This window comes from Phoca vitulina, unplaced genomic scaffold (assembly GCF_004348235.1).
Source record: "Phoca vitulina isolate PV1807 unplaced genomic scaffold, GSC_HSeal_1.0 scaffold6, whole genome shotgun sequence".
NCBI classification, from domain to species: Eukaryota; Metazoa; Chordata; class Mammalia; order Carnivora; family Phocidae; genus Phoca; species Phoca vitulina.
Genome location: NW_022589709.1, coordinates 13,495,365 through 13,515,498, shown reverse-complemented (window position 1 = coordinate 13,515,498; position 20,134 = coordinate 13,495,365). Strand labels below are relative to the sequence as shown.

The 20,134-nt window shown below is 44.3% G+C and overlaps 1 protein-coding gene across 2 annotated transcripts in view; it reads left to right on the top strand.

The window, feature by feature from the left end:
- SLIT3 (slit guidance ligand 3) overlaps window positions 1-20,134 on the top strand; it is a 591,752-nt gene that overhangs the window by 33,547 nt on the left and 538,071 nt on the right. Inside the window, exons 1-3 of one of the 2 annotated variants that reach the window (XM_032403688.1) lie at window positions 5,765-5,768; window positions 10,359-10,430; window positions 16,889-16,960. In XM_032403688.1, coding sequence (XP_032259579.1) covers window positions 10,396-10,430; window positions 16,889-16,960 — 107 coding nt within the window. In that variant the 5' untranslated portion in view covers window positions 5,765-5,768; window positions 10,359-10,395. Of the gene's footprint in view, window positions 1-5,764; window positions 5,769-10,358; window positions 10,431-16,888; window positions 16,961-20,134 lie in introns of those variants that run through there. The other variant, XM_032403687.1, reaches the window with a different exon arrangement.

Genomic DNA, 20,134 nt, shown 5'->3' with positions numbered 1-20,134 from the left:
TGAAGGATGTGACTGAGTGGACTAGGCAGATCTGGGGGAAAGAGCTGTGGATTAGACTCCATGCCCCTTCAAGGTTAGTTAAGCACTGAGTTCCCATTAACCTATTCTGTATCTTTCTGTGCTCACATTTTATATGAATAATAATCAACAAATTGATGGTAATGATTACCTATTGAGTATTTACTACATGACCAGCCCTGTGCTAAATCACTTTATCATCTCATTACCATCATAACATCATAACATCATCTCATGTCTTACTGCACAACAGAGACATTACTGAATTATTCTCTGACTTTTTCACTTCATCCTCATCAGTTACATAACCACATAACATCCTAGGAAGTGGGTACTGTTATTATACCCATTTTACAGGTGAGAAAACAGAAGCTTAGGGAATTTGCCCAAAACCATTACCGCTGTCTGATAAAATTTGAGCCCAGGCTATCTGATTCTAGCACTTGCTTTCTTAAGCATTATGCTGTGGAGCAGAGATCTCAAACTCCAGTGCCTGTAAGGACCAAGCAGGTGGCATAAGTGAGGGAAGCTGATGAATGGGACTAATGAATAGCAAAGTCCATACCTTGTCCAAAATGGGCAGTTGCCTCTTAGCTCCAGTTTCCAGTGGCCATGAAAGTCCAGGGGGTCTGATCATCTGATTTTTTAGAGACAATCTAGAATTCCAGATTTGTATGTGAAATGCTTCCAAATTGGCAATTAGTTTGTAAATGCTAAAGTCATACTGAGGACCAGACTAAACATGTCTGTAGGCCAGAATTGGCCCATGGGCTACGAGTTTGCAAGTTCTCCTCTACTGCCTCCAGCAAAGAGCTAGATATATCCCCTCTATGCCCTTCATGCTGAAGGATGAAACTGAACAGAGCGAGACAGGGGCCAGCAGGGAGCCCTCCCGCAGCAGGAGAGGAAGAGTGGAGACCCACGCTCGCCCCTCCTCCTTACAGAGCCCTCACCACCTCCACACCCAACCATCCAGGTTGCCCCTCTGTCTGGCTGTTCTCCTCCCTGCAGGTAGCTGTCTGCAAAGCACTGGCTGCAAACTTTTGCAGGTGTAAAATTATATATGCAAGAGTGTTGCCAAGCCAGAAATTTAGCCCAGGAGGCTTAGTTCCCAAACAACTGAGGTAGTGTGAAGCCAGTTTTTTAAATCAAATTCAGTCATTTCTCTCCCGAATGCGTGTATGTGTTTTTAAACTTGTATGTGGTTATGTAACTGATGAGGATGAAGTGAAAAAGTCAGAGAATAATTCAGTAATGTCTCTGTTGTGCAGTAAGACATGAGATGGAAGCTCTATGAGGGGGATCCATGGTGAAATGTGGCTGCGTGAGACCTAGTGGGTTGGTGATTTGGTGATTCTTGAACACATACTGCTTTCTCTGTTCCATCAGGGAAGATGAATGGGTGACTAGGGAGAGACAGCAAAGAAAGGAAGACACCCATATGGGTAAGGCCATCTGAGCAGCTTCTAAGAACTGCCCTTGGGCCCATCAAAGAACATCTTCTTTTGGCCAGATGTCCAGGTCTTAAATGGCTTCAGCTCTGCTGGTCACTTTAGCCATGAGAAGAGTCCTATTTCAACTGGGCCACTTCTTTCAACATTTTGGCGGGGAAAGGGGAGAGTGCGTGAGTAATACATATTTACTGTGGAAAACATTGACAGTTCTAAGAAACAAAATGTAAAATATTTAAGAAAAAACAACAAAACTCTGCCCCAGCATCCAGAGAATACTAGTGTACATTTCTCTGAGTGTCTCCAAGGGACCTCACTTCATCCAAGGTGTCTGGGAGGAAGTGAGGGGAGTATGATCTGTGGTTTTGGCTCCCACAGAGCTTCACACTCCTTTGGGAGACGAGGCAAACACACAGGAAACAGGCAGCACACACGAGGTGGAAGGAAATGTGATGAAAGGCCAAAATGGATTGTGGAGAGGCTAAATGATGCAGAAGTTCAGAGAAGGGAGAGATCAGTGCAGGATGGAGAGGCTGGGAAAACTGCACAGAGGAGGCTTGGTGGGGTGGGGGGGCCTTCACAAAGCCTGAAGAGAGGCCGTTATGTTTCGTGAGGCAGCCGTAGCAAAGTACCACAGACTGGGTGGCTTAAATCAACAGTGATGCATTGTGTCACACTTCTTGGGGCTAGAAGTCCGAAATCAAGGAGTCAGTATGGCCATGCTCACTCTGGAGTCTGTAGCAGAGGGGGATCCTTCCTTGCCTCTTCCTAGCTTCTGGAAGTGGCTGGCGATCCTTGGCATTCGTTGATTTGCAGCTGCCTCACTCCAGTGTCTTCCTTCTGGTGTCCCCTGGCATTCTCCCTGTGTCTCTGTCTCGTCTTATGAGGACTCTAGTCATATTGGATTAGGGCCATCCTAATGGCCTCATTTCAAACTAATTCCATCTGCAAAGACCCTATTTCCAGATAAGGTCACTTTTACAGGTACGGGCAGTTAGGACTTCAACATATCTTTTGGGGGGACACAATTCAACCCACAACGTAGTAGTAGGATTTGGATGGAGAAAGGATGTTAAGGGCTTTAGAGGCCAGCAAGTAGCAGGAACATAAGTATCAATGGAGTGTCTAGCAGAGTCCCAAATCTGGAAGGCGCTCAGTAAAGGTCTTTGGACTGAAAGAAGAAAGAATTAAATGAGGCAAGCTAAGAACAGTCATGAGTCCTACCTGGCTGCAGTGCTTTGCACTGTGAAAGACATTGGCGTTTGGGGGAAATGAATCTGGTTATAGGGGGCAGGTTTGATGTCAGGGGAAAGAGGTTGAGGGCTGTTAAACCAGTTACTTCCCTGCTTGACCTCTCCTCTGGTTCTGAGTGCTAAAGGCATGAAAGCTGCCCCCCTGGATGGTCCATAGTCTGGGTGCCACCTGCCTCTGTGATCCTATTTGGTGATACTCTGTTCCAGTCACCAGGCCTTTCTGTTGCTTAGACCCTCCAATACTTTCTCTCCTCAGGACCTTTGTGATTCTGTTCCTGTACTTGGAAATGTCTCCCTTCAGCCTCTCCCCTTGTCTGGTTCCTTCTTTCCCTTCAAGTGTCAGACCAAAGGTCTCTCCTGACCACCCAAGGCTCAATTATTTATTTCTTCCCCACTATGCTTGCTCAATGTCAGAGACCATGCCAGTCTTGTTTACAGCTGTGTCCCAGCATTTAGTATAGTACCTGAAACTTAGTGGTTAAGATAATTTATTGAATGAATGACATGAATGAATGAATAACATCCTCCCCACCCCACCCAAGGTGTCAGAAAATGAAAATAGGTAGAAAAACTCAAATTAGGATTATGTAAAGAAGATTGATTTACAAAGGGACTATTTCAGTAGTTGGCTGTGGTTCAGGGAACCAGGACTAGAATCAATAGAGCTGTTACTACCGCTGAGCCAGAAGAGATTAGAGAAGGCACTGTTCTGGAACCAGGAAGTGGTTAGCCATGAAGAGGAGTCATGACCTTTGGTGGAGACACTAGCTAACCTGAGTGACCTCACAGAGAGGGAACCAGGAGAATAAATACACTCTCCTCACTCTGTTCCTTTTCCCCCATCTCCTGCTTAACTCAAAGTGAAGCAGAAGGGCACAGCAGCCAGCCTTGTGATGTGGTCCATTCAGGTTAGCCTTCCCGGCGTAGAGAGTGAATAACTGAAATGGAGACTAAAGCCCCTTCACTAATTTATTCTGATGTGATTGGAACTTCTTCTTTGCTGGTGGTAAACAAGGGGTCAGGCTGGACCACAAGACATCTTAATTCTGTCTCCTCTTACCACTTTACTAGGCAAAATTCCCCAGATTAGGCTTTGAGATTTTGAATGTGAATGCATCACATCATCCTTGTTCAGAAGCTTGCTGTCCTTGTCCTCAGACCCTTCACTTCTCTGTGATACCCATCGTGGCCCCTGTTGTCACCACCGCATCACAATATACTTCCTTCTCATTTGCTCCAGGTCTTCTGAGCTGTTTTCACAGCTAACTCAAATCTCTGATTGCTCACTCTCCATGGAATCTAGACCACATCTCTTAACATCTAATTTTATATATTTTTACATTGTTCTCTAAGTAGCTTGTAAGTCTCAGTCCATCTCCTCAACTAGACTCCAAACTGAGGCAGTATTTTTAAGCCCCCTTGGTTCTGGGCCCCCAAAATACAAGAATTGTAGATCTTAATATTATCAGGACTTTATAGGTCATGTCATCCAGCTTCCTACCCATCACAAGTACATCATGTCCAGCATGAGTTAACTACTAATCTCTGCTTATATAAGCCTGTATTAGGGAATTACTTCATTGTAAAGCAGCCCTTCCAAGTTTACCTTAGACTGAGATATCTTCTTTCCTGAAACCCAGAAGACAATACTCTGTATAAACTTGGTGTATGGGGCAGGTGGTCTTAAAGTCCGATCTGAACTGATGGTGTAGTCTCTAACTCTATAGGTTGCACCATCATAGAGAAGCATCTTGTTTTGACACCAGTCCTAACTTCTACCTCTGCATCCTCTCCCTTCAAGTTGTTGGCTGTGAGTGAAAAATTAATTACTCCAATTGCTGTTTAGAAAGTACTTCCTCACATAATTTATCTCTTGAGCCTCATGGTAATCCTGTAGAGCTGGTGTTCTTGGTCATATTTTATAAAAGTCTCAACAACAATACGAACAACTGGGGTTAAACAAGTTTAAGTGACGTTCCCAAAGTCACCCAGCTAAGAAGGAAGAGGGGACTCAAATCTACATCTTCTGGGTTTGGTATTGAAGCCCTTTTTTCACACTACCCTGTTTTTACTGCTCCCTCTTCCCAGATGTGTCACAGCAAAAAGAACATTTTGCTGGAATGCCACAGAATGAATCAAAAGAAGAATGTGAATATACATGTGCCAAGTTAGGGACAGTGGGCTGCCCCAGAACATTTTTTGTTCCATTTTTTCCAGTGTTGTTCTGAATTCCTCATCATCCCCACCCCACCCAAGGTGTCAAACAGATGTGAAAATACCACAAAGCTGTGACTCTCAGCATTGGTTTATGATTCACTGATTGGGATAGGGAAAAATAATGTGGGAGATTACCATGGTGATGCTTGTTTATATAGGCAATCTGGTAGCTGATGAGCAACATGGCAGAAACCAGACATGGGCAAAAACAGCAGGAAAGCACCCCTCTGAAAGCTTGCAGAGGGTCTCAGCACCCCCACTGGCCCAGACCTCACTGGGAGACAGAAAAGGAAATGGGCCATCTTGCCTAGAGTGGGAAGCAGTGAAACCACCAGGAGTGCCCTTTGCTTTCCTCAAGATGGGATGGGAAATTCTATTCTGTACTGTTCTATTTATTTATTCATTTATTCATTGATTTTTTCTTTCAGTCAGTAGTTAACCTGATGTAGTAGAAAATGCTTAGAGTCTAGCTATAGATGGGGAGCATGATGTGATAAAAAACATGTCCTCTGCATTCAGAGAGCCCAAGTTCACATCCCAGCCTTTGCCACTTACTGGTTGTGTGACTTCATGGCAAGTTGCTTTATTGGTAAAATCTAAGCTGGATTGGGGTTGGGGAAATTATGCTTCAGCTTCCTCACGTGAAAAATGGGTTAGTAATGGTATCTACCACATATGATTGCTGTCTGGATAAGAGAAAATGAACCTACAGTTTTTAGCACAGTGCCTAGTGCATAGTTTGGGCCCAACAAACATCAGCTCTTATTAAGGCTTATCTGCAGTATTTTTATCTGTTTAAGGAAGATAATAATACCTACCTTTCAGAACTGTTGCAGAGAGAAAGAAAAAAAAAAAAGATGGAAAGATCCTGACTCAAAGATATTGCATTTGTCAGTGTAGACTGCTATAACAAATAGGCCCAAAATTTCAGTGGCTTTAAGAATTATTTCTTAAATGTGTCTGAGTTTTATATAGGTAAATGGAGAGAAAGGGGAGGGAAGGTCTCTATTCCATGCAGTCATTCAAGGACTCAGGCTCTTTCTGTCTGCCATTCTTGGAGTCCTCCCCTGGACTTACTGAATTCAGCCCAAGCAGAGGGAAGAAAAAAATCATGAAGGATTGGGCAGGAAGTGTTATCGGTCAGGCCTGAGGGCAGCATATATTGCCTCTGCCCATGTAATAGTGAGAACTCAGTCACGTGGTTGCACCTCCCTGCCAGGGAAGCTGAGAAATGTATGCTATCTGTGTAACCAGACTGAGGGAAAATGGTTTGCTGGACAACTTGCTGGTCTCTGCCACAATGTTCAATGAATGGTACCCACTACTGCAATTATTAATATAATACCAGGGTGATTCTCATGGTATCCTAAGGCTCACTTGGAGAGATGGGCAACCCTAATTATGCAGTCTTTACTCCTGAGAACCTGAGAGAAGGGCTGGTTCTCACTTCATTCCTAGAATGACAGGGTGTTTTTGGCCCCTGTGAGCCATATTTGACCATAATGACAGGACTGAGGATCTCAAGGGTGACAGGCAAGCACAGAAAGGACATGCCATTGAGAGTCATGTGAAGGAGGTTCCATTGTTAAGAGGAAGTTAAACATTCAAAAGGTGTCTTTCTCTTCCTTTCTCTTCCATCTCTCTTTTGTTGCCAAACAAATCACCCCAAAACTTAATGGCTTAAGACAGTGCTCATTTTAGTATTCTCCCTCACAGTTTCTGTGGGCAGGAATTCAAGAGTAGTTCAGCTGGGTGATCTGGCTCAGAGTTTCTCATAAGTCATAACCAGATGGTAGCTGGAGCTGGAATCTCAAAGGTGTCTGCACTTATGTGCCTGACCTCTATGCTGGAAAGAATCAAACAGCCAGGGTGGAACCGCCGGGGCTCCTCCAGCACCTCCCTGTCTCTCCCTGGCTCCGTCTCCCTCTGGTCCTCTCACATGGTCTTACCAGTGGTGACCCTAGGCCTTCTGGTCTTCCAACATGGCAGCTCAGGGCTTACATGGTCTTACCAGTGGTGACCTTAGGCCTTCCAGTCTTCCAACATGGCAGCTCAGGGCTTCAAGAGAGAGCCAGGCAGTTGCTTACTGCCTTTTCTAATCCAGCCTCAGAAATTCTACAACATCATTCCTGCCCCGGGCTTGTCTAAGCAGTCATAAGGCCTGCTCACTTTCAAGAGAAAGGAACATAGACTCCACCTCTCCACGGCAGGCTTGTCAATGAAACAACTTGCAGACATGTTTTAATACCACCCCACTTCCCTACTCCATCACTAGAACTGCAGTGGCTCCCCATCTAGGGATCATGCTTGCAGATGGTTCAGAACACCGTCTGAACTATCTGCGAGGGTAAGATACACTGATTCTGATTCCCTCAAAGGCCAAAGCTGCAGGCTAAGAAATCAGGCTGAAGTTCCAGAGTAGCCTGGACTGGGACAATGGGGGCTAGGGGAGCAATGGGTATATGAGGTAGTGCAGCTTCTTCACAGTGCCCATTTAATTAAGTCCCGTTTTCAGCCAAGCATACTTGCAGTCAAGGTTTTGTGCTTCTCGCCATTCCAAGGTTGCAAGTAGGAGAGGCTTACATAAAGCAGGGAGGCTCAGAAAAGTTAAAATACTGAAACTCACACAGCTGCAAGTCGGGGGTAGGGAAGAGATTTGAACCCTGACCTGTCTCACCTCAGAGCCCAGGAACGTGCTTCCTGACCTCCTTCCTGGCAGTCGGGCAGGTAGTGTGCTGGCAGGGCAGGGGGAGATTTGGAAATAGGTGTCTTAGAAATGTGAGAGGCAGGGCGCCTGGGTGGCTCAGTCATTAAGCGTCTGCCTTCGGCTCAGGTCATGAGCCCAGGGTCCTGGGATCGAGCCCCACATTGGGCTCCCTGCTCCACGGGAAGCCTGCTTCTCCCCCCCGCCACTCCCCCTGCTTGTGTTCCCTCTCTCGCTGTGTCTCTCTCTGTCAAATAAATAAATTAAAAATCTTTAAAGAAAAAAAAAAGAAATGTGAGAGGGAGGGGCAGCATGAGGGGGCTGCTTGTGGCGCCATCTTACTACTTATTAGTCACAAAACCCCTTTTACATCTACAGGAAGATAGTCTCCTGGAGATCCCAGGATTCATCTGTAGGCACAGAGTTTGGGGCGGTGCAGGCAACTGCTCTTGATCCACTGAAATTTCAGGGTGGAAGTGGCGGGTGCAGGTAAGGCTGTAGTTCAACTAATGATAGTAATAATAGCTGCCATGATTGAGGCTCTAACAAGTGCCGGGGAAGCACTGTATATGTGTCATCTCATTTGACCTTCACAAAAACCTTTGAGCTTGAGTTGATCACCCTCCATTTGTGGATGGAGAAGCGGAGCCTCAGAAATGAAGTGAACTGCCCATAGGTCACTCAGCAGGTGGCAGGGCAGGGACTCAGACTCAGGGCTGCTTGTCCCTGAGGCTCTGCCTCCCAAACACGGACTGTGTGCCTGGGGCAACCCCACAACCTGTTCCCCCCCCCACCAAGTCCTCAGCCTTGCAGCAGCACACTTTGTGCCCCTTCACGTAATAAGTATTAATTGAAAATATTGGTGCCACAGCCACCAGCACAAGCTGCTGAGATACCATGCTGGGTCCTGGTAATTAAACCCTTAGTTGCATTGTCATATCTGTAGTTTTCAGTGTCCCCAAACATCAGTCCCATTGAGACAGGAGTTGAGAAGAATACTCAGGGTGAGTATGAGCATGCACACATTCCCATCTGTGTGCTGCTGTCTGATCCTCAGACAGGCAACCTTTCTGTATTTCTCTGTGTAATTCTTGCTCTTCCTTTACCAGCACTCAACTGAGTCTGAGAAGTCTATATACTACCTCTCTCCATCACAGGCTAGTTAAGAAACAACTTGATTGCTATTTTAGGTAGTGGAAAACTGGATGAGGAAGGGAGGTGGTTCCCAGGTGAGATTAACCAAGGACTCACTTGATTTTTATTTTGGTATTATTTTCAGTATCAGGAGAATAATCCCTCTTCATATAAAGTGCTAGAATCTGAAGATTGTTTCCCTCTTCCTTTAATACAGCTGTAGAGCTCACAAGTCCCTCTGAGACATGACTGCAGGATGGCAACTTTAGGCCCTGGCTAGGAAAATGTTAGAAGTAGTGACCGTGCGGATGGGGATCTATCATGGAGAAAATGGCCTCCTTAGTTCCTGAATGTTCAGGAAAAGAGAAAAGCCAGTTTACAAGTAACTTGTTGAAACTCCAATGTGGCCAGAACCCTGAAAATTTCTCAAGAAGGTATGGTAGATAGGAATTAGTCATTCAGCATCCATTATTAAGAACTGTAACATATTATTCGTGGTCTTTTTTTTTTTTTGCATCTAGTCTTAGATAATGTTAGTGAACACAGAATATATTTATAGTTGTTCATAGGTTCATTCTTGACTTTGGTTTTCTCTAACCCTGGTTTTCTAATACCCATGGTGTCCCTTCTCCCCAACACAAATACCACCATAATGCTTTCAATTCTTTCGTAGCAAATTCTTCTCTTTGGGATCATTTTTAGGAGCGTAAACCTACTAGTTGAGGCAGGAGCAATGCATGTAACTGTCTTTCCCTAATGTATGAAATTAGCAAAGTTCCCTCTACTCTGTGCCAGGCACATACTCTCTAGATTGAGCTATGGAAGTTAAATGAGATATTACCTTTGCCCTTAGGGAGTTTGCAAACCAGGTGGAAAATAAACAAATACCTAGGTAGGTACCAAAGTCAGTCAAGATTCTTTTGGTTTCAAGTGGTAGAAAATTCAACTCAAACTGTTTTAAGACAAAATATAAGGGAGATGGGTTAGATTGGCTCATGTAATTTCAAAATGCAGAAGTACCTGGCTTCAGGCATGGGTAGATGCACATACTCATAGGCTAGCACCAGGAATCAGTCTCTCCTTGACTCTGGAAAACTCTCTCTACATGGTGGCAAGATGGTTTCTGGCAATGCTGAACAGCTTGGAAACCCAGTGGGGAGAGAGAGCTATTGGGAATTTGAGTCATGTATACTTTCCTGAAACAAGTACTGTTGTCAGAGGAAGTGGAGATGCTTATAAACCTAGCCTGGGTTAGGTCTGGATCTGGGAAGAGGGGTAAACCTCACTTATGTGACATGGTCTGAGAGTTGGGGGAGGGAACTTCCAAAGAAAAAGTTGTTACCCAAAGAAGGGGCAACAGAAGCCAGGCAGCTAAATATAGCAGGGCTCTACTACATACATAATGGGTAGCTTATTCCAAGCAGTATCCTTAAGGTTGGTTGGGCATGCTCAGGGGATGATATTAATCATTGGAATTACCTTCTGCTTGACAAGCAACATTCCTTCAAGCCAGTCTGGGTTGAATAGACCATAAGTGTAACCTGCAAAAAAAATCTGACCCAAATTTGCTCTCTGTTGCAGTGACCTGGACAGAAATAATATTACCAGGATCACCAAGATGGACTTTGCTGGACTCAAGAATCTCCGAGTCTTGTAAGTAATACATGGCTCTTCGACGCATTTTCATTTTCAGCTCTTTGGCCTTGTGAAAATGTTCTGCTGGCCTGACATTACACCCCTATGCACTGGGTGACAGGAATTTACCATTCTTCAACAGAAAACCCTTCATTAGTAGACCCAGGTTTTCATGGGTATCTCATTCTGTGTCTCCATGCTGCCGGCTGGGCTAGACCGGTGGAAGAAGTCAGTTCCAGTGACAGGGAAAACAGAAGGCTCTACATGAATAAATCAACATGCCCAGCTTCTGGGATGACAGCAATGTCAGCTTGACTCACCAGGCTACTCTTCCATAGAGATTATAATTTCTTCTCCAGCCTGTGCATTAAAAGAGCAATCAGAACAAAAGCTATTTATCTTGTTGCTTACTGAAGAGGAGGGGAGAAGGGAGGGAGAGAGTCAGACAGGGTCAGGGCCCCTGTTGTACACCCACAGCTGTACAGACAGGTAGCAAAATTTGAGGTGGGGATTGATGCAACAGGGGAGCAAGGAATATCAATACTGAACACCTTCACCCATCCCTGAGTCTGTGAGTGATAAGGATGTGCCTAAATGCTTGCCATTGGCAAGTCTGACATATTTAGAGATACAAGAGAGGAGCAATTGGAGCCTCTTTGCTACTTTACTCAGAGGTTGATTTCGCCCCCAAGTGTGGCTCCACACCTGGAGCACCGTCTGGGCAGTCTGGCCAGTGCCTTGGTGTCTGTTGTGTCATGAAATCTTGGTTGGCAAATCCCTGCTAGAAGCAGCAGCTAAAGTCTTGGTATCTGAAGCCGCCACCTTCTTTTTGCTAATAGCCCATTATAATACAAAGAATTTTATTGTAGGGACAAGAAGTACCAGGTTCTGGTCCTGCACCAAAATTAACTGTGCATGTGATCTTGGGTGAATCACTGTACCTCTCTGGGCCTCAGTTTTTTCATCTCTAAGTTAAGGAATGATAGTATACTAGTTCGGTAGGGCTACTGTAACAAAGGACCACACAGTGGGTGGCTTAACAAAAATTATTGTCTCACAGTTTCTGAGGCCAGAAAACCAAAGTCAGGGTGGCAACAGGGTTGGTTCCTTTTGAGGGCGATCCTGAGAGGGAGGCTCTGATCCAGCCCCTTTTCTAGCTTCTGGTAGCCTCAGAAATCCCTGGTTTCTAGATGGTTGTCTTCTCCCTGAGTCTCTCACATTGTCTTCCTTCTATGCGGTCTCTGTTCACATTTTCTCTTGTTATAAGGACACCAGTCATATTAGATTAGTGCACATCCTAATGACCCCATTTTAACTGAATTACCTCAGTGATGACCATATCTCCAAATAAGGTCACATTATGATAGCCTGGGGATTAGGACATCAACATATGAATTTGGTGGGGGGGATATAATTCCACCCATAACAAATAGTCAGAAGTCCTCCTAATTCTCACAGTTGCACGTATGATGCTTTGTGGTTTTATCATTTTCATGAAGTCTGTTTATTCTCACTGCAACTTGTGGAATATTACTTGCATAGCATTGCTTTTCTGACTCAGAAGTAGATAGTGGTGACAATGGTGATGATAACCAACGTATATATGGTACCTGTCGCAGATCAAGCTCTGTGTTATGTGGTTATTAACCCCTATCTGCCCAGAGGAAACAGGCACAGTTGGTTAAGTTGTCCCAGCTTCACATGGCAGGTAACTATGCTAAGGAGAAGTCAGAACCCAGAACATGTGTTTTCTAACCTCTGTGCAGAGCTGCTGTCCATTTGCATTATAGAAATTTTAAAAACCAAGAAGCAATAGTCTACCCATCTTAAAAATGCAGCCCTGATGTGCAAATAAGTGGTTTACCTGAGTTTCCCTGAACACCAGTGTGTGGGGACACTAGGATCTGAATGTTGGGCCTCCAGATAGCAGATGTTTTCCCCTTGATATATTCTCCAGATGTGGCATGTTCACACTCCTCTCACCATCCTCAGGAGGAAGGTGGTGGGGGCCGAAGGGGGAGCCTCTACCCTCTGCTGAGTCTTTTGCCCTAAGCAGTCTCGTGTATGTCAAATGACTGGCAGCTCTCATGAGATGTGTGTGGGACAGAATTGAGACTGGGATGGGTTGAGGGAATTCCATGGCTCAGCTTTAGAGTAACTTTTATTGAAGAGATAGAGACGGTAAACTCCTGATTGCAGGTCATCTGACAGCTTAAAAAACAAACATTTAACTTCTCTCTTTGTTTCCATTTTCCCCCCTGCATCTGTGAGAGATTTCCTTTCATATGAGTCACAAATTTCACCTAATGCTTCATTTTCTAACCAAGTCAGAAAAGAAAACCCTTTGATTTTCTTACCATTACATCAGAAAGGCTAATAAAAATTCCAATTTCCATATCTGCTCTCTGCAAATAGAAAGTTTAAAATAATCACAAAAGATTGTATTAATATCCTCTGGATGGTCTACAAAACATTCCTTTGACTCCAGTTTATCATTTGTTTAATTGGCACATTCTTCTTATTTTGATAAGCAACACCAAAACACTCCCACTTCCCCCCTTTATAGACTCTGTTAATATATTGTGTTTCATTATCTTCCTTATCAACTCAAAGACAATCCCATTCAAGTGGTCCTTTATTACTGTGAAAGAATCTGCTAGGTGGGATAGCTGAAATGCTTTCTCACACCAGTAAAATACCCAGACATTTAAACCATATTTTCTCCCAATCTATTCTTTTTAGCTGAGTAACCTAGACAACTATCTTTTTTGAAAAGTTTTCATCACACCTTGGCACATTCCCTGTATCTGTTTCTTATTTACAATTTATAGTGAAGCCAGAAAAGACTCAATAGTCTTGAATAATTTGAGCTTGCCACCTATTTCCATGCAGAACTGTTAATACAGTGCAGGTGAATGGGCAAAAGCAGATAAAATGGAGATTGGGGAACTTTGGTCTCATCCAAAGGCAATTTTCCCCAAATAAAGTACATTCAAGGAGAAGATATAAGAATTGCCCATAACAATTCTTTCTCCCACAGGGTGGGAGTAGGAAAAGATCTCTTCTGGTGTTATCAATTATATTCCCGTTCTTAGTAGTCTGTTGCAAGAACTCTGCTATGCCCACAATGTGGGAGCCAGCTTTATCCCAAATGGGGTTAATAAAAGAGTTAAACTCCTCCCCAGCCATCATCACATGGGGTGATTTCCAATTCTGATCCAGTGTTAAAACTAAAAAAATAACAATGCCAAAAGAGCTGAACACAGTCTGTATGTCTCTAACTCAGAACAGACTCATGGACAGCCCTTCTGGGCATCCAACCTTTCCTGGATCCCTGACCTCCTGCATCTGGTCAGTAAAATGAGAGTGACATCAATGGCATTATCCCAAGCTCCTGAACTGCATCTCAGCCTAGAAGTCTGGATGTAAGGTTCACAGTTTCTTTATTCATTCATTCATTCATTCATCAGATGTTGATTATTTATTGCACCTTTAAAAGTCAGGTACTAGGCTAGTCTCTGATAGGTCTAGGAAGTAGATCTAGAGAGGGACCCTAGCTACCTTACCAGCCCGGACTCCAGCAGGAAAGAGATGACACTCACTCAGGACAAATAAGGAGAGCTGAATAAAGAATTACTTATAAAGGTATGGGCAAAGTTAAGAGAAACCAAGAAGACATGGTGCGGTTTCCTGGGGCTAGCAACAAGGAGCCACGACAGTGCTCTGGGCCTCAAGGAGCAATGAGAGGAAGTGGTTATTTGAGACCACAAAGGGTAGGAACTGCCTGATAGGATCTGGGGTCTTAGGTGGAGGGACACAGCCAATCTGAAGTTACTTGGCAGGGAAGGAGGTAGGAACAAATCCCCGAATATCACTCCATCCCACATCTCATTTTCTGCTGGTGACTTCCATTGGCTTACTCAAGTGGAAACTAGAGTCAGAGAAGCTTCTTGAAGTGATAAAAATTAGCCTCCCTGAGCCTGAGCAAAGTAGAGAAGGGGCAGATATCTAATACAGATATATTTGCATTTTTTGACTCCCCTTTCTGAAAGAAGCTAGTAGTGTTAGATTAATTAGTACAGAACTAAAAAATTCATCATAGGAGATTAGAGTTAAAATCCTTCAGAAACCCAGCAAGAATATCACACTCAGGGGCGCCTGGATGGCTCAGTCGTTAAGCATCTGCCTTCGGCTCTGGTCATGATCCCAGGGTCCTGGGATCGAGCCCTGCATCGGGCTCCCTGCTTGGCGGGAAGCCTGCTTCTCCCTCTCCCACTCCCCCTGCTTGTGTTCCCTCTCTCGCTGTGACTCTCTCTGTCAAATGAATAAATAAAATCTTTAAAAAAAAAAAAAGAATATCACACTCAGTCACTCTAGGGTTGCTCCTTGTTATAATTGGGAACTTAACAACAACAAGCACTGTGATGGATTGACTGATAGTAAAAACCCAGCTCAACAAATCCCTAGTCACTAATATTGAACTGGTTCCCTGTTTAGCGAGATGTGCTAGTGTGAGTCTGTTGGCATTCCAAGGCCCTCCTTGCCATATGGCAGAATAGAGAGAAAGACAAGGGAAGGAAAAAAGAACATTTATTAAGCCTCTAATTGTACTCCAGATCCTGGACTAGATAATTTACACACTCTATTCCATTTTTATCCTCACAAGGACTTATGAGATTTTTTTTTAAATTTTATAAATAAGGAAACAGAGTCCCTGAGAGGTTGACTAGATAGCCCAGTGCCACACCATCTGCTGGTAAGAAAGCAGGACAGGGGTTTTTACACCAGATTTGACAAGCACACCAGACTGGGGGTAAAGAGTCTATCCTAGCTGGCTGTATGACTTTATCCAAATAATTTCTCCCTGGGTTAGTCTCTTAGCCTCCCTACTCCATGATGTCCATATCTGTTAAGTTGTAAGGGGCCAGAGGGACATGAATGTATGAACTGGAGTGGGTGAGGATTGAGGCAGACTGAGGGGCCCGTGTGCCTTGCCTGACCCCATACTCAGTTCCCACCAATTATTGGTATTTGGAAACACAGGAGCTGAATTTTCAAAAGGAGTTTCTTTTGTGGTGTGTGTGTGTGATATTGATTTTTAGTTGCTTGTGAAAAACTCACAAAAAATGTAAAATATCATTGAACCCAAACAAAATACCCTTATCACTCTGATCGTCTGAGTCAGACACTTCTTATGTCCTAGACTAGCCTTTTCCTTGATAGAAAATCAATATGTTATGTGGCCCCAAGTCATCTTTAGTTTTTCATTATTCAAAAGCCTTTATTAAGTGGCTGCTGCGCTAGGCAAATGTGGTAGGGCAAGGAGTATGAGAAAGAACAGAAGTTCTTACCCTCTTAGTCCCTAGGCATAGTAGGGACGATGGACTTGAAAATAAACACAAGGACCCAAGTGTTAAGCCCAAGAAGTACAGGGGTTATGAAATGCCTCAGAGGTGGTGGGCAAGCATGGATGGAATCATTTTGAAATGAAGGCCAACCTTCCTTAAAGCTGCCTTCCATCCTTCTGTTTTTCCTTCAGGTGCTCAGGGCACCTCTCCTCCTTTGTAATCCAGGGGCACCCACAGCCCTTCCTAAACTCCAACTTCCAAGGACACATCCTTCAAACACAACTACATCCCCTTAAGTCTCATTCAGCCAGCAGGATTGGTCCTGGATGGAAACTGGGCAACCTCATTGCTTCCCTTCCCTCATTGTTTCCCTTAGCCTAGCTAATCCTATTTAAGCTGCCATTGTGTGTGTGTGTGTGTGTGTGTGTGTGTGTGTGTGTGTGTGTGTTTTAAGTTAGGGAAACAAATGTTTCATTGTATACTCAATTCTTAGGGTATGCCACATGCTTGAAACAACCTCACTTAAGCAAAGTGTTTAGGTTTTTAATCATCTGCATGGAGGACTTTGGAGGTCAGCAGAGACTGTGGCTAGACTAGCTTTTGTGACCATCACCCTCACGTTGGGAACAGCCAGGCCCTGGGCGAGGAGAGTTCCTAGTACAGGCAGTTGTCCAACGGTAGGGTCACCCTTTCTAATAGGTGACCCAGAGACAGAGTACACAGAGAGACCCTTTTTAATGAAGTATTTTTGCATCCTTAGAGGAGGGAGGTCCAAGGGAGGAGATGCTGAATATATGTGTGGTTTTTATAAGAAGCAGCTTTTACCTCTTCCTTTTCTGTGCAACATCCTGCAGTGCTTGGGGGGACATTTGCTGAGAACATTCTTAAAATAGAGGCATGGAAACCAATCTGTCAGGTAGAAGTGTGCAGGCGGCGAAACCCTGGTTACCGTGACACCAAGCTGGCATGTGAATTATCTTGTCCCACCAGACTGATCCTGGCTGGGGGATGGGGGGCAGGGCAGAGTGTTGTGGGAGGGGCTGAGTGCCCTGCCTGCCGGGCCTGAAGCCTAGCGCCAGGACCCCTGAGGCCCCTTGTCCTTGACCGCTGCTGTTTCTGTGGTTCTAGGCATCTGGAAGACAACCAGGTCAGCGTCATCGAGAGAGGCGCCTTCCAGGATCTGAAGCAGCTGGAGCGATTGTAAGTATAATACAACCTCCTTTCTTGAAAAGTCTTCTTCTTCTTCTTCTTCTTCTTCTTCTTTTTTTTTTTTTTTTTTTTTTTTTTGGTAAATTGACTTCATTGTGACCTTGCCAAGAAAAAGTCTCCAATGCTTAATGAAATGTTTGCTATTTTATTTAAAGCACGTTAGATACATGTTAAAGAGACACTGAGATCCTTTTAAGCTCTTTTTTTTTCTTTTATTTTTTTTAAACTCTTTTACTTTAAAAGATGCTAGAATTGGCATCTGGGGTTTATTTTTCTTCTTCCCAGGCTTGAGCTGTTGCTATTGATATCTGTATATGGGGCTGGTTCTTGCCCAAGCCTCTTCTCTTTTGCCGAGGATGGAAGCCGGCAGTCAGTTTCGCTGTCATGGAGGCCGGTGTTAGATATTCGCTGTCCCCGAGCAGACTTTGCCCCTCCAGGGAGAGGAAGGGTGGGAGAGTGGGCAGACCCTTCGGTGTGCCTGCATTTCCGCTGAGCATCAGCCTGTGTCAGGAAGCCCCCATGTTTCCATGAGGGAATGTGGTGCCAGGGTTTAAAAATAGGCTGCTCTTCTGACTGTCAGAGGGAGAGATGAAGAGTGGCGGGGATGGAGATGGATGGAGCCTCCACTGGTTTTGATGATTAATGCATTTGCAGAAACCTCTTGGGTCACTCAGGTGGGGCTGCTGCTCAGGTGGTTAAGTGGGCAGCTTCACCTTTCCTCAGTTAATCATACCTGGCAGCTCATAACATCTGGATATTTGCTTCCTGCCCTCTAAGTGGGGCCTGTCCCCAAGAGCACTTAGTCATGCCGGTGGGCGGCTCTCTTCCATGTTTCCCTCCGCATCCTGGTTGGCCTGACATTTCAGCCTCTTGTCCCTGCAGTTGGGGCACAGGGCTGTGACAGCTCACTGCTCCACCAACCTCCCTAGAAGGATCCTGCTCCATTTACCTGTCCTGTTGCCAAATCTCAGCTACAGAGATGGGCTTGGGTCAGGTGGAGGGCCTGCCACCAACGTGTTAGCTTTGTGATCTGCCATCTTTTCCCTTGGACTCATTGTATCTGGGGCAACACGGGTATTATCCAGCAAAATCCTGTACTCCCCCTGCTTTGTGTGAATCGTCTCATTTATTGCTCTCCATCTGGGTCAAAGGTCACTGTATGTTCTGTTGTTGGTTTAAAAATACGACATTTATTTCTTATAAAGGGAAAGAGTTCTAAAAATAATGAATGCTGCCTCTGTTTACGCTTATATTTTTAAGTTTCTTGAAACTTAAATTCTCCTTATTTAGACCAAGGGAAAAATAAAAGTATTTGTTGAACCTGGTTCCTTTGTATGAGGTATTAAACATTTCTATGGAAGAATAAATATATAGTTCTTTGTGAAAAGGCCACCTCTTGCTTAGTCTTCTGATTAGAAGGGTAAATAAACTCCTAATTTATTCATTTCATGATTGTTGGGAGGGAACTAATTGATAATTGAGTACCTTGGACATGCTTGGAACTATGCCGATGTTTTATATGCTATCTGTTGTTTTATCCCCGCTAAATCCCTATGAGGTTTTACTACCCTCATTTTGCAGATGAAGAAACAGAGGCCCAGGGAGATGAAGCCAAAGAATTGTCGGGCGGGGGGTAGCCAAGCTTCAGAGCCACATCTGTCTGACATCAAAGCCCACGCCCTTTCATACTTCTGTGCTGTGGACATTAGATGAAGTGTGATCTTTAGCAATGGCCCTGCAAATGGCCTCTCACATACCCACCTAACTCCAGGGACTATCAGTGAAATATGCTGGCAAAAAGTGCTTTTCTTTGGCTTGGTGAACACAGCAGAAATACCATGCATGTCTGCAGGACTGAGGGGCTTACAATTGCAGGGTAAACCTGGCTATTTCTTTACTTTGGTGTATTAGGAGGCTAATGCTTGCTACTGTACTTGATAAACCCTCAAATCTCACGGCTTAACACAGAAGTTTACTTCTTATTCATATCCAACCCAATAAGGGCATTCTTGGTTGCTGGGCCTCTCTCCTCCAAGGGGAGACTCAGGAACACAGGCTCCTTTCACTCCTCAGCTCTGCCATCTTTAAACCTTGGCTACCAAGGTACCAGTGGGTATCTGAATCAAGCCACTGGAAGAGAAAACAGCATGAAGGATTACACATGGGAGGTTTTTATGGGCCAGACCTGGAAAGAGTACATATGACTTCCACTATTACATACCTTGGATTAGAAATTGTTCATATGGCCACAGTAAGCTGCAGAAGAGGCTAGGAAATGTAATCAAGCTATATGCCCAGGAAATAGAGGAAGCAGAATTAGTGAACAGCTAACCAGTCTCTGATTCATACTGCAAGTGATCTAAAGAAGTACTTGGGCAGGAAGAAGAATGAAAAGTATAGGTGGCTGGACCAGCATGCACAGTTGGATGGGCCTCCTTAGTCAAGGCTTTCCAATGTCAACGAGAGAGGGTGTGTGTGACATTATCCTGACGTGTTAATCTGGTGTTAGTTATCCAGTCTGTCCCCAAACAGACTGCGAGCTATAGAATGGGAAAATATAACATATTTGCTGCTAACAACTGAAGAAGTAGATGGCTGATTGTGCCATCTGCAGCTCTCACTCCTGACTTACCTTACTTGTGTCTCTATATTTGGTAGTAGATTCATCTTTATTGATCATACTCTGAAATACAGCCTGAAAATTATATGGGTTTTGATAATTCATTTCTGAAGTATTGATTTTCATTATGAATGGGCTTTATTGGTTTGATCTCTTGAGCCTTAAAGAGGAGAGAATTCTGTCCCTCAGGTCTCAAATCAGAGTTCTCTGTTCTTCCGTGAAAGGGCCTCTGAGGCAGACTGAATCGCCTGCCTCTCCTCACATACAACAATGATTGTCCTTATCACAGCACTTATCTGTTAATTCCCTACTTGCCTATTGTCTCTCTCCAAAACCATGAGTATGTTGAAGTCAGAAATCATGTTTCATTAGGTCTTAATCTCAAAGCTTTGCACACTGCACGATAGTAAGTACTTGTGGAATACTTATCCAATACTTGGGTTTTTATTCTATACTAGTGGTCTGAACTGGAACCAGTTCCCCCCACCCAGAGGACACTTGGAAATGTCTGGAGATACTTTTGGTTGTGACAACTGGAGTATGCT